Here is a 15,149-nt window from a genome sequence, read left to right as displayed (position 1 = left end):
TTGACTTTAATAATAATAATAAATAAAATAAATAAAGCTAATTTTGAACAAAAAAAACGCGTTTTGTTTTTCAACGTAACGAAAGTGGCAGAAATTGTTACATTGTTAATATGCGACAAATCCAAGGGAATGGTTAATTTCAAAATATGATATTTAAGCACCATTCATAAAAAACATACAATGATTATTTGGTTTACAAAGACCTTTTTTAAATTTTTTACTACCTTTCCAGAAAGGGGATAAATTTATTCCTGTTTTTGTCTTACTTCTAAATTACATCAATGTTATTGCACATACTCGTAAGTGCGAAATGATGCGAGATAAGTAGCAATCCTTACTGAATATTTTGATTCCTGGATTTCATTGCCTATATATTATATATATATTATAATTAGAAAAAACATCACAGCTATGTGGCCATCCTATATTAATATAATTCAATATATTAATTTGTTTGGCCTTCAAATAAATGACATCTCGTACTTCCCTCGGTTGTTCGGGACTACACTTAATTAAATTACTGCATTTCTTTCATGCCACTTTTTATTGCGTCTAATATCGAATTTTCTAATCGTTAAAATGCAATTTCTCAATCTCTACATTCATGCTTACTATACTAGTATCGATAAGAATAATAAATTCAATTAGAATGAATAACCAAATTCACATGTATGATATCATTTTAGTTTTAATTGGATATACCAATCAGGTAAAACAAATTCTGTTTAAATTTGCTCAGTCCTTTCTTTCTTCGCTCTTCGTCTCGCATGTTCCTTAAATACTGTTTATGCAGCAGCCATTCTGCGTGTATTTTTGGATCAATTGGACCCCATTTTGCACTTGGTGATACACCCTTTTTGATTGTCTAAGATGATGAGATAAAAAATAATATAAATATATAATACTATATACATTTTAATATAATAATAAAAAATATTTATAAATATTTTATAATAACAATAAAGTATATAAAATTACGCATATGTATTTGTGCATTTGTACCTTTCCAAAAGAAGTTTGTTTGTGTGTGTATAAATACCAAATGCCCCATAAAGGGAACTGGAGGAATCCTATGACAAGCAACATCCAACCAATAACTGCAAGTAAATTTAATTAACATCTATAACATTGTAATATACAACACACACAAAAATAACAAGTTTCTGAGAATGCGTTCTGGTAGAGAGGACAAAAAAACTAAAAAAAAAATGTGTGTAGGCGATTTGAAAGGTTATGACAGAATTTTATTAAGTTGAATATTTGACCCCCCTACATATATTCAACTTTTAGCACACTATTTTGCTACATCGACATAAGAATCTATGTGATCTTTACATTTTATAAAAGTATGTATATACAGGTACATAAGTATAGGGTGTTTTTTTAGAGGTTAGGTTTTCAAGTTGAAATAAAACGTATATAATTTAATGTTATGGCCAAGAATTTAGCTTTATTATAAAGATAAGGGTTTGCCATTATGTTTTAAAAATGATTTCGGGCAAGTGGCCGCCGCGGCTGGCTCGAATAAATTCCAGCCGAGAGGCCCAATTTTCGACCACTTTTTGCAGCAATTGGGGCCGTATGTCAGCAATAACGCGCCGAATATTTTCTTCCAAGACGTCAATCGTCTCGGGCTTATCTGCGTAGACAAGCGACTTCACATAGCCCCACAAGAAATAGTCCAGCGGTGTTATATCGCACGATCTTGGAGGCCACGCCACAGGTACACGGCACGAGATAATGCGCTCACCAAAAGTTTCCTTCAATAAATCGATTGTTGCGTTGGCATGTAGCGCCGTCTTGTTGGGACCAAAGGTCGTCCACATCAACATCGTCCAATTCAGGCACGAAAAAGTCATTAATCATGGCTCTATAGCGCTCTCCATTGACTGTAACATTATGGCCGGCTTCATTTTTAAAGAAATATGCACCAATGATTCCCTCTGCCCATAGAGCACACCAAACAGTGACTTTTTGGGGATGTAACGGCGTCTCAGCAATGGCTTGTGGATTATGTTCACTCCAAATGCGACAATTTTGCTTATTGACATACCCATTCAACCAAAAGTGAGCTTCATCGCTGAACAAAATTTTCTTGTGAAAATCGGGATCGGTGGCCATCTCGTTTTGGGCCCAAATTTGCACGATTTGCAAATGTTGTTCAGGTGTAAGTCTATTCATTATGAAATGGCAAACCAAACTGAGCATAAATCAAGTGACAGCTGTCAAAAAGACCATCCACGAAAAAAGTAGTGCCAACTTGAAAACCTAACCTCTAAAAAAAACACCCTATACATGCAGTTCTAGGTAAAAACACAAAAACAATTTTGTAGAACATTTAAACTCTTTATAGATGGGTATTTTTTGTTTCATAACAGCGGGCCAAAATGTAACGCCAAAAGTTTTTTCATAAAATTCTACTATAACTCTGTTAATATCATACACTAGAACTCAAAGTTGTACTTAAACGCCAGAAAAGACCCGAAATAGAAAATGTGTGCAGTAACCTATTTGCATATGGAAAACAATTCTTTCAGTACACACTAACGAAATTAACCCTTACACATGTCATGTGGGAGTGTCAGCTAAATGAAAATTCCCCAACAAATTTGCCGTAACGTAAACTTTAGACAAGGTTTTGTAAAGAAAAATTAAAAGTTAGATTAGGTTAATGTACACATACAGGAGAATTTAAAAGAGAATGAAAGAAATAAGTTATTTCTAAACTAGAAAATTTAAACAAAGCTCCAAGATTATGCCAATTCATTCTATCGAATTCTCCAGGAATCGAGTGGCGGTATTATTTCTTCCATAAAACCGTGTCAGCTGATTGCTGATTGGTAATAAAAAACTTGCTTAGGTATAAATTCTGCATTCGGCACAAAATGTACGATTATATTGGAAGCGGGAACTAAAAACAAACTTTTTTATGAGGGAGTAGGCGTAAATTTTGGGGTACTCTGTTTTGAAAAAATAATAATAATATGGCATGACCAAATTTAGGAGAAGCCCGAGATGTAAACCTGTTCTGTTCGTGCGTCACACTATTATTAGTTTTATTTATGTTATGTTTGTATGTTTTACTTACTCTCAACGGAAACTGGGTACGACCATGTAGAATACGTCAATGGTTCCATGATCACAAGTGAGTAAATAAAAATCACTGCCAATAACAATGGAGTTATTATACCCCAGCAAAAACGCCAGTAAATTGATACCTTACGACCGGTCATGAACTCCATATCATCACAAAAGTTGCGAAGACCTGTATCAATAGAATTAAAGGCATATATTTAGCTTACATATATGTAAAATTGGATGTTTTATTGTTAAACAGCTAAGTGATATCTACCGTACCACCTTTGAGACCGTTTGATATACATACTGAATAGATCAGAAACTGGCTGAGTACGTTTTTGGATATGCAAAATCAATATTTCTCCTGGATTGCAATCCAAATATATATAAATAATTGGCGCATCCTTCCACAAATGGAGGGACCTACAGTTTCAAGCCGACTACGAACGGAAAATATTTTAATGAAGAGCGTTTTCATGGCAGAAATACACTCGGAGGTTTGCCATTGCCTGCCGAGGGGCGACCGCTATTAGAAAAATGTTTTTGTTAATTTGGTGTTTCACCGAGACTCGAACCCACGTTCTCTCTGTGAGTTCTGAATGGTAGTCACGCACCAACCCATTCGGCTACGGCGGCCACTTGCAATCCAAATATAAAATAAAAATAAAAATGCTACATAGAAAAATAACTTCGCGAAATAAACCGAATTTTTCTGCGCTTGACATCATTGACAATATTGCAAGCTACATGTGGTATGTAAATCCCAAAGTATTGGTTAAGCTCCAAATAGCCTCTTTTTGAAAAAAATTGAATCTGAAGTGTATGCAGTACACAATTTCGTGTAGCAGTTTACAAAACCCTGCCCAGCGCTATGGAATCATTCGACGTCATCCATCTCATCCAATGGTAGGCCTAGGAAGCATCTTTCCATCATCGTTGGATCAGAGGGAAGGGGGTGTTAGATAGTGGATTTATGTAGGTGTGTGAAAAAGTGGTTAGTGTCATAGGGGGTAATTTCACATGCCGATCATATGCTGAATAGGTGTGTACGATCGTTTGCTTGGGCAATACCCACGGTCACAAATCTATCTTAAATCATTGACTCGGCCCCGATCGCAACAGCACAATTTTTACTCCGTGAAAATTTTGCACAAATTCAATTAACTCTCCCAAATGCACGTAGTATTTAACGCTTTTTTATTTCGACGGCTATGCCAAAAAAATACCTATATGTTTCGTGAAAATAATGCGTATCTATAGTAGTTAAATATCTGGCCTATTTTTTCGCAAATGCTGCTGGGCATGCATTTCCGCCAAGGAACAATGATGGTCAGGTACGAGTACAATTACCACGTTTTGTATAATTAGCCTTTGGTTTGAGCAGAATTGGGCGTCAGGCCACACAACCAATTAAACTGTCTTTTGATAAAGTGAACTCGCAGTTCACGAGCTTTGAAGCCTTGAATTGAACTTGTAATACTTTTGGAGTGGCCTAAAATGCTTACAATACTTGTCGTGAATATCATCTATCAAAGTCTTACCGTCAATTTTTTTGTTTGTTTACAAAAGTGTCACCTCTGAGTGTCACCTCTGTTTTTACTTTGAATTGAAAAACGCTAAACAACTATAAATAATAAATTATATTTATGTAGTTTTAAACCTTTGAATGGGCGAGTTTAGTTCCATTCTATTCTATTTCCAGCAGGGTGCTTTCAAACGCCGAAAGAGTAAAATAAATATCCCAAAAAGATTTTAATATTACTTCAAGTTGTAGTGATTTGATTACAGCCTACAAGGAAACGGAAAGTCATTATATAATAAAGGGTTTTCCAATAACAGGTGTTATTTTGATTAGCCCGCTATTTCGGTTGATGTCACGTTTGAAGCTGTAATTTTTTGATATTTGACAAATAGAAACTACGCCACTAATAAAAATTGAACGATACACGCTTAAACAACGCATTGAAATTATTAAAATTCACTATAAAAATGGTGAAAATTTGGCAGAGACGGTTCGTAAAACTCAACATTTTTGGGGCATCGTGAAGCACCTTGTCGGACCGCAATACAGAAATTGGTGAAAAATTCGACCTGTTGGGACAAGTTAGTGAAGAATAAAACCCGTGCACGTCGCTCAAGAACAGCCGAATATATTGCTGTTGTAGCCGAAAGTATTGAAGAAAACCCAGGTTTGTCCATTCTTCGTCGTTCTTTGGAAATAGGCATTCCACAAGCATCATTACACCGTATTTTGCTTAAGGATTTGGGTATTAAGGCTTATAAAGTCCAGTTTACACAAAAACAACGTCGTGCCTTTGCTGATTGGGCCATTGAAATGTATGAAAATGATCCGGAGTTCCATCGAAAAATCATCTTGAGGGATGAGGCCTATTTCCACCTCGGTGACTTCGTCAACAAGCAAAATTGTCGGATCTGGGGCTCAAAAAATCCAAGAGTTATTGTTGAAAAGCCTCTCTATCCTCAGCGTGTGACTGTTTGGTGCGGTTTATGGTCCGGCGGAGTCATTGGACCTTACTTTTTCGAAAATGAAGCTGGAGTAACAGTTGCGGTGAATGGATTGTGCTATCGAGAGATGATTAACGATTTTTATGGCCGGAATTGGATGGTATTGATCTGGACAACGTTTACTTTCAACAAGACGGCGCTACGTGCCACACAAGCAACGAAATCATTCTTTGAATATCAAAATATCATCTCTTATTAAAAAACCCTTTATTAAAATACACTTACCATAGCACCAAGTCATACCGATAACTTCAAAAAATGCAAGAGAAAATACTATAAAAGTTCCAGCAAAATAATCCACAAGATTTAGAATCCATTGTCCACCCTATTATAAAAATATTTCATTATATTGATTTTCCATTAAATGATCGATAAGCTTGAACTTACCGGGGTCACATACGATATACCAACGCTAAATCCTATGATTGACACGATCAAAGATACCAACCAGAATTTTTTTAATTTAAACTGGTCACAAAGAATTGTAATGACTGCATTTTGTAGCGCTGCTATGGTTCCGATTCCCAGGACGAATAGCATGAAAAAGAATAATACCGAAAAAAGCTTTCGGAGGTCAAAGTTTAGTATACGGTTTTGAACTTTCTGGGATACTAAATGGAAGTAATAGAGATTATGTTAATGATGTATTTATTTATATTTAAACAAATAATATTTGCATTAATTGTAGCATATACTATAAGTAAAAGAAGCAATCCTATTGCCTCAAGTCGAGAATAGGTCCCAACGCCCTTACGACTACATTGACGACACCCTTTTAATACCAGCTGTGTGAGTTTATACCACTACTTAGAAAAAATCGCCAAAATTTTTCTAATGAGCATTGCCAAAATTAAGGTGCCATGAGAGTAATAAACCGGATCCTGATTGAATTCGCGTATATCAAATTGTTAAAGCGGTTTTAGTTGTTACAATCGGTTTTTTCAAAACGTGTGCCGGCCATAAAATTCATATAAGATTGGCGCGTGCGTCGTTTGCTGGCTCCAATTTGTGGTGTGAATTTTAATGTTGGCCCATAATGTTGCTGCCTCGTAACGGCAGATGGACTTTTATGGGGAGCTTTCTCGTGGCAGAAATACACTCGGAGGTTTGCCACTGCCCGCCGAAGGGCGACCGCTATTAGAAAACAACTTTTCTATCACTTTTATGCCCACAGTGAGTTTTAACCCGAGCTCTATCGAAATGGTAGTCACGCACAAACTCATTCGGCTACGGCGGCCGCCGGTTACTCTTTCACATTTTCAATGTGCTCAAATGTCATAGTTTTAATTTAAATTTTACCTTAGGATACAGAAGTTATCCAATATAAAATTCAGTAAATACGAATGTTGGAACCCTGGAATACTGTATTTAGCTGGAAAGAGAGCTGAGCAAAAAGTAAGGTGAATTTGGTTGTATAATGAAAAATTTTTATTTATTCTTGTAAATCAATTTCATCCCCTTCAAAATAATCCCCTCTCGATGAAATACACTTATGCCAACGATTTTTCCAAACCCCGAAACATTCCAAATAGTCCATTTCCGGTATAGCCGCACCTTCTTCGATTCAGCTTTTATCTCCTCAATCGACTAGAAACGCGTTCCCCGGAGTGGTCTCTTGAGTTTTGGGAATAGCCACAAGTCACACGGAGCCAACTCAGGCGAATACGGTGGTTGCGGAACGATATGCGTGGAATTTTTGGCGAAATGGTCACGAAGAACGAGTGCAGTGTGAGACGGTGCATTATCGTGATGCAAAAACCAAGAGTTGTTGGCCCATAATTCTGGTCTTTTTAGACGACGCATAACGCTCAAATAATATTACTTATTAACAGTTTGGCCAGGTGGAAGGAATTCATAGTGCACCACACCACGAAAATCGAAAAAAACTGTCATCATGACCTTTATTTTTGAACAACTTTGTGTGTTGGTCATCTGTTGACGTCGATGGTCGTCCGGGGCGCTCCAAGTCATCAACACGTTCTCGACCCTCTTTGAAGTCTTTTTACCACTTATAAACATTTTTCTGCGACATGGTCGTATCACCAAATGCCTTCTGCAACATGCTAAACGTTTCCGCAGCCGAAATTTCTTTCCGCAAACAAAATTTGATGGCACTTCTCTGCTTAATCAAATCAGACATTGTAAAAAGCGCGTTTCTCAACTATTTCTCCGGAAAACAAACAACAAATAATGCGAACGGAGATTATGGCTCATGACTATTCCAAAGAAAACTTCACGCTAAACAGTATGCGGTCGCTGGTGTTTGGTGATGGTGCATTAAGCCCCAGCTCGTATTACTTTCCAATAATAAATCTGTGGATTTTGGGTGAACCAATTTGCCTGGAATATCGGCTGTTGTTTCCCAGCGCCAACATTAAAAGGACAGAAAGCCAATATCTAACACAATTTTACAAAGACCATTTGCGGTTTGAAGCCGGAACTGAGCTTTAATCCCCACCATGCTTAGCGAAGACGCGCAGCATAAATTAATGAATAGGTTGTCTTCACCTGTTGCTTTTGTTTTTAGTTAAAACTACAAAACCATTTAAAAATTAAATAAAATAAACTACCACTACTGCTATACTAAGTTAGTACAAGAGAATTTCTTAGAAATTCGTTTTTAAACATACCTGAGGCACAAATTGAAACTTGGCGATGGCATCGGGATATGAAATAAATGCCAATCCAGTGCCACTTCGTACAACGTCACTGATATCGTTAGCATTTAAGTTAAGTGCCAAGTTTCCTAAAATTCCAAAAATTGTAATTCCAGCCAATAAAGATGTAAAAGTGTCCAAAGTTGTAACAATCATAGCATCTCTGTCATTGCGAAATATTTTAATTAATAAACTGGAAGAATCACAGGATTATGTCCATAATACACTTACCGATAAACATTATACCGAAAATTATTATGCGAAGAAAATGCGACAATTGGACCAAAACAAACAGACAAGGAAAAAAAACACTGAACTACAGCTTCCTTCCACACCTAAAAGTTTTAAAAATAGTAGAACAGTTATTGCATCATATACTGTTTTTTGTTTGTTTCAACAAAGATAAGAATTGTTATGCAGGTTTAAATAAGTTAAAAATCACATCTCGATGGGAATTTAACTCATTGGCTGAAAACCTCGGGCCTACAACATAGATGGCACTAGTTTTATTGTATTCACCTCTTTTTCAGTTAGTACTAACCTTAAAAAGACTGCTGTTAAAATTTCATGGTATTCTATTTATTTGTTTGTGAGCTATTGTGCTAAGGGTGACGCTACTTTTGTTATTTTCAAAACAATGGATCAAAAAGAATTTCGTGTTTTAATTTTATACTGCTTCTTGGTGGGGAAAAATAACGTTCAAGCGAAGCGATGGCTTTAAAAATGTAATGGGGACTCCGGTCTATCAGAAACAATAATAAAACGATGGTTTGCTGACTTCAAACGGGGTCTTAGAGACACCGATGATGTACAACCCAGTGGACATCCAAATGAGACGGTAACAGCAGAAAACATCAACAAAATCCACAAAATCTTTTAAATTATCGAAAAGTGAAGTTTCGTGAGTTAGCTGACATCGTAAAGTTATCAAAAGGACGTATTAGCTTTATATTGCATGAACTTTGACTATGAGAAAGCTCTGTTCAAAGTGTTCACTGTTTTGTTTCTGTTTTGTTCACTGTTTTGTTTCATCAAGACAACGCACCAAGTCACAAGTCAATCAAAATAATGACACAACTACGTGAATTGAACTTCGAATTGCTCCCACATTTACCGTATTCGCCAGATTTGGCTCCCAGAAATATCTCTCGACTGAAGAGGTTATCGCTGTAACTCAGGCCACTTTTGAGGCAAAAGATATTTCGTTCGTACAAAAGTGGTATTGAAATGTTAGAGCGGCGCTAGAATAATTGCGCTGTGTGTGTTTTCTTTGTTAGGACCGGGACTTTTCAGCCCATGTATTATTCCTCGTAAAAGTAGTACACTTATTACACCGGCACACAAAAAAAACAAAGTGGGGAGTACTTTTGACTAGACCCATATATTCCTATGTATTTTGACGCGCTGAATCCGAATTCGGTGTCCGTTTTGCCCGTACACCCCCAAAATTTTAAGTAAATAGCGAAAAACCGTGAAACCCCATGAAAAATCGCTGAAAATCGCATTTATAGACGTTTGTCAATTTTAAAAACTTTTCTTATGAGTGTATTATACCTGATTTCAGTGTATTTTGACGCACTGAATCCGAATCCGGGGTTTGTTTTGACCGTACACCCCCAAAATTTTGATTAAATAGGCTAAAACAGTGAAAAACCGTGAGAAATCGCTGAAAATCGCCTTTTTATACGTTGGTAAATGTTAAAAAGTTTTCTTACGAGTGTATTATACCTGATTTCAGTGTATTTTGACGCCTTGAATCCGAATCCGGTGTTTGTTTTGCCCGTACACCCCGCAAAATTTTGATTAAATAGGCTAAAACCGTGAAAAACCGTGAAAACCGTGAAAAACCGTGAGAAATCGCTGAAAATCGCCTTTTTATACGTTGGTAAATATTAAAAAGTTTTCTTACGAGTGTATTATACCTGATTTCAGTGTGTTTTGACGCACTGAATCCGAATCCGGTGTTTGTTTTACCCGTACACCCCCAAAATTTTGATTAAATAGGCTAGTTTATGGATAGTTTTACTACTGAAGAAACCTTGGCATATGAATCTATTCTTTTGCTTGTACTTGCGACCAGGGCACCTCCACGAGGTGACGGTGGGCAACAGAGCAATCTGGCGGAGCCCTGGGTTAACGGCTATCGTGCCGTCATGGCAAGTACAAGCAAGTGCTTTACGATGCAGGGGAGGGATACCCCAGTATCGGCGACTGGTCAGGGTGAGAAAGCGGGCCCGCAGTCGTCGTCATCCAGCGACCGCAGCTCTACATTAGTGGGTAAGAGGTAAGGGTAATGGGAAGAGAAATAGAAATCCATTACATAGATCGTTTGAAGAAAAAAGAGTACGTTACAAAAGAAGAAGAACAGTGTAAGAGCAGCATTTCTCACATATTTTTCCATCTCTATCATAAGCACTCAATGAAAAATAAATGAAAAAAATTTATAATTTTCTTTATGCAATCACAGTCGCATGTACAGTTTATGCAAAATCTGTAGTTAAAAGCAAAACGAACACCTAACTCGTATTAGGCACATTAAAATGAACTAAAATCATGTATAATACACTCACAAGAAAACTTTCGAACATTTACCAATGTCTACAAATGCGATTTTCAGCAATTTTTCACGGGTTTTCGCGGTTTTTCGCTATTTAATCAAATCTTTGGGGGCGTACGGGCAAAACAAACACCGGATTCGGATTCAGTGCGTCAAAACACACTGAAATCAGGTATAATACACTCGTAAGAAAACTTTTTAACATTTACCAACGTATAAAAAGGCGATTTTCAGCGATTTCTCACGGTTTTCACGGTTTTTCACGATTTTAGCCTATTTAATCAAAATTTTGGGGGTGTACGGGCAAAACAAACCCCGGATTCGGATTCAAGGCGTCAAAATACACTGAAATCAGGTATAATACACTCGTAAGAAAACTTTTTAACATTTACCAACGTATAAAAAGGCGATTTTCAGCGATTTCTCACGGTTTTTCACTGTTTTAGCCTATTTAATCAAAATTTTGGGGGTGTACGGTCAAAACAAACCCCGGATTCGGATTCAGTGCGTCAAAATACACTGAAATCAGGTATAATACACTCATAAGAAAAGTTTTTAAAATTGACAAACGTCTATAAATGCGATTTTCAGCGATTTTTCATGGGGTTTCACGGTTTTTCGCTATTTACTTAAAATTTTGGGGGTGTACGGGCAAAACGGACACCGAATTCGGATTCAGCGCGTCAAAATACATAGGGATATATGGGTCTAGTCAAAAGTACTCCCCACTTTTTTTTTTGTGTGCCGGTGTTATTAGTATATGTATGTGTGCGTACGTACCTTCATGTCTAACAGTTTATTCCATTCAGGTTTTAGAAAATAGATGATACCATCTGCAGCTCCATCCAATGTGACTGCCCTTATTAGCAACGTAAAGAGGATTACGTAAGGGAATATCGCTAAGAAGTATGCAGCTTTTCCCAAACTTCGGACGCCTTTGATAATAATAAAATAGGCAATTATACAAGAAGCCAAGAGAGTTAATACGAGGCGCCAACTAGGAGTCCCAATGCCATCAGATATATCCTCGATTTCCCTTAGTACAGTTTTACTGCAAATTGAGAAAAATTTATTTACTTAATTTTAATACTAAAAAACATTTACTTACGTGAAATATAATTCAGAACTGCTTTGCAACCTGTCAACCGAGTAGTTATCTTCATTACTGTTTAAAACACTGGAATTTACACAATTCGTTCCCCACTCCTCCCTGCAGAATGCCCATGGCAAAGGCGATTGAAACGATCCAATAAAGTAATAAATGGTAAGAGCTAACAAAGCTGAGTAGTATGTTAATACCGCCAATGTCGCAATTGCCTGTCCGATGCCCACACCTACAATTCATGGATATGCATGCGAGTATGTAGGTGCATGTAAATATGGTGTATTGTACTTTGAAGGATGGCAGAGTTTCATTTCGGATAACTCACCTAAAAATGCTGGACAGGCAGCCCATATTTTTACCGAACTCTTACTGCAAAACTGTCCCAAAAGCACTTCCATGTAGTACACTGGCTTTCCTTTAAAGACATAAGTATGCACAAACACAGTAAAAAAATTCAAGAGATATTACTACGTACATATTAGGAACATACTATAGCTAGTTAAAAGTAATTATTCAATTGAAGCAGTCGAACAATTGAGGTCAAAACTGTGGTAAAAAGAATAAAGAATATATGCGCCTTCTATTCCAATGAAAAAAACTTTTCACAAATAGAACAACCATTTCACAGTGGTTCCACCAAATATGAAAAATAAAAAACTAAACCCGAAGTAACCAAAAATATCGAGCCTGTGCCGAACATCTCGCGCTTTCACTTTTAAATCGAAATTGCAAATATCAATGGTTTAGTTAGAAGTGTGATGAAATTCACGCCGCTTCAGTGTGAGCCACCTAATCATTCAATTTGAACACGGCCTCAGTACACTATTTGCGCGTCAATAAAGGTGACCGCAACCCTGTAGTTCTATCAGTGATTTCTTAGAGCTGGATATGTGAAAAGTGTTAGTGATAATGGATACCGAAAAAACAGGTTAACATGTTTTTCATTAACTGGAACCTTTCGTACTTTAACCGACTTTGCTAATGACCTTGAAAAAAAACTTTTTGAAATTATACCGGCACCATAGAAACTATGTACATACTCGTATCATTATTTTGAAGAGCATTTATTTAGCTTTTGATTATTTCTCTATTTAACGACATAGAAAAAAAGGTATATTACTAAAATATCTACTACCTGAATAGTCCCATAACCGATCAAACTAAGTGATACGTCAAATGAAAGGTACTTAAATTTTGTATCTTTAATATTTTTTTATTCTTTGCTATATTTATAAAGTTAAAAAAAGTATTAAAGCTAACATATTAAAACAATCTTAATATATAAATGAAAGAATCTAAAAATAGTATAATATACGAGTAAATTCCTATTTCACACCGAAATTAGTTTATAGTCCGAATTAACAGCTACAAAGTGCGCAGATTGTCTTAATATTTTCCGGTTGTATATTTGTTAAGCTGTTAAGGCTTAAGAAAAACCATAGTTTATTTTAATCATAGTCACAATAAATAAATATTAAGAACTAACAAAAACGGTTAGCTTTCAACAATAAATAAATATTAAGAACTAACAAAAACGTTTAACTTTCAAGATATTGAAAAAGATTTTTATATAATAAACCATGAAACATGTTCGAAAATTCATTTGCGAGTTTTCAGCCACTTAAACTGAAACGTTATTGTAACAAAATTGAATGGACTATAAAAGTACACACATGAATTTTTTTTTTTTTTAATTCTGATTAACAAGTTTTAAATTTTGTATAAAGTGTGAAACGTTAATTTTTGTTGTAGTACGAACTATATTTTTATAAAACAAATAAAATAAATAGTCAAAGCATTGCAAATTGTCGCGCTGCTATTATTATGAATCCAGATGTACATACATATATCAATATATTATTAAATTTCAAAGTCAACAGGAAAACAAAAATATTTGAATGTAAATTTTTAAACAGACATAAAAATATAGATTAGAGTAGGTTTGTGTCAAAGCTGGTTCTTACTAAAACATATTACTAAATTAACTACGGAAGTAAAGAAAAAAGAAACCCAGTTCTAAATATTTAGTCCCTATTTAAGTAAACCTGGGTTTAACGCGCCTTTGTATTTTTAGTTCTATATTTTTGTCAACTCCAGTCCATAACTTTGAAATTGGTATTCTGCGGTGCGTTATAATTTTTAAGAACTGCATTATTAATGAGCGTAAATTCAAGCCTCAGGCCGCCGTAGCCCAATGGGTTGGTGCGTGACTACCATTCGAAATTCACAGAGAGAACGTCGGTTCAAATCTCGGTGAAAACACCAAAATTAAGAAAAACATTTTTCTAATAGCGGTCGCAACTTGGCAGGCAATGGCAAACCTCCGAGTGTCTGCCGTTCGGAGTCGGCTTGAAACTGTAGGTCCCTCCAATTGTGGAACAACATCAAGACGCACACCACAAATACGAGGAGGAGCTCGGCCAAACACCCAAAAAGGGTGTACGCACCAGTTATATATATATATAAATTCAAGCCTTAGAAATCTAGCATAATTATTTACATGGTGGAACATCGCAGAATTCACATCTTTGGAAAATACTTCTATATATGAGAACTGAACGTGATTATTGTCTAATATCTAAAAGATGGAAAGAGTTTTTGAGTGGGCTAACAGCAGTACGTGCATTATATTCAGGAGAAATCGGTTCAGCGACTACTGAAATATACTCGTACATACATATTTCATAATAAGTGGACTTGACTACGCCTATATTGCAAAACTTATACAAAACTAATATTTATCTTAATTTGCATTTTTTAAAAGTACCGTTATATGGAAGGCAGCCAATTTCATTACAATAGATAAAGAAAGACGACTGTACCAAGTTTTATTGCGAAATTTTATTTATTTTCAGAGAACCCGATTTTTGATCGTTGTTGAGTGCCTTTGTGAGAAATATTTTTGATTAATTAACATATTCACCTTCCGCTTCGATACACAATTTTGCATGTTTTTCCAAGTTATCCAGTTATGTCTTCTTTAGGTGCAATGTTGAAAATATAATTATATACCATATTTTCCATATTACGAAAAAATATTGTACAGTTTTGTTTCAAGTCGTGAAATTAATAGCGCATTTTAAAAGCGCTCTGGTAAATCAATTTCGCAAAACATCTTATCATGGGGTAGATTGCATCACCACTGGCGACGTATTGTGTAGTTGGATGAAAGCAAATTCCAGCTTGTACCTAAAGCCGGAATCATATTGTAGTTTTCAAGATGATC

At 35.9% G+C, this 15,149-nt stretch overlaps 1 protein-coding gene across 5 annotated transcripts in view; it reads right to left on the bottom strand.

The window, feature by feature from the left end:
* Window positions 1-483: 483 nt before the first annotated feature.
* Window positions 484-15,149, bottom strand: part of LOC128858613 (sodium-dependent nutrient amino acid transporter 1-like) — a 28,291-nt gene continuing 13,625 nt past the window's right edge. For 3 of the 5 annotated variants that reach the window (XM_054095029.1, XM_054095027.1, XM_054095028.1), the window contains exons 2-11: window positions 12,249-12,338; window positions 11,927-12,152; window positions 11,599-11,869; window positions 8,493-8,596; window positions 8,235-8,424; window positions 5,992-6,168; window positions 5,830-5,929; window positions 3,089-3,265; window positions 1,003-1,097; window positions 489-865 (exon numbers count right to left, since the gene is read on the bottom strand). In XM_054095029.1, coding sequence (XP_053951004.1) covers window positions 689-865; window positions 1,003-1,097; window positions 3,089-3,265; window positions 5,830-5,929; window positions 5,992-6,168; window positions 8,235-8,424; window positions 8,493-8,596; window positions 11,599-11,869; window positions 11,927-12,152; window positions 12,249-12,321 — 1,590 coding nt within the window. In that variant the 5' untranslated portion in view covers window positions 12,322-12,338 and the 3' untranslated portion in view covers window positions 489-688. Of the gene's footprint in view, window positions 866-1,002; window positions 1,098-3,088; window positions 3,266-5,829; window positions 5,930-5,991; window positions 6,169-8,234; window positions 8,425-8,492; window positions 8,597-11,598; window positions 11,870-11,926; window positions 12,153-12,248; window positions 12,339-12,413; window positions 12,493-15,149 lie in introns of those variants that run through there. The other 2 variants (XM_054095030.1, XM_054095026.1) reach the window with 2 other exon arrangements.

Source organism: Anastrepha ludens, chromosome 3 (genome assembly GCF_028408465.1).
Source record: "Anastrepha ludens isolate Willacy chromosome 3, idAnaLude1.1, whole genome shotgun sequence".
NCBI classification, from domain to species: Eukaryota; Metazoa; Arthropoda; class Insecta; order Diptera; family Tephritidae; genus Anastrepha; species Anastrepha ludens.
The sequence above is the reverse complement of the archived record's forward strand: the minus strand, read 5'-3'. Positions and strand labels throughout refer to the sequence as shown.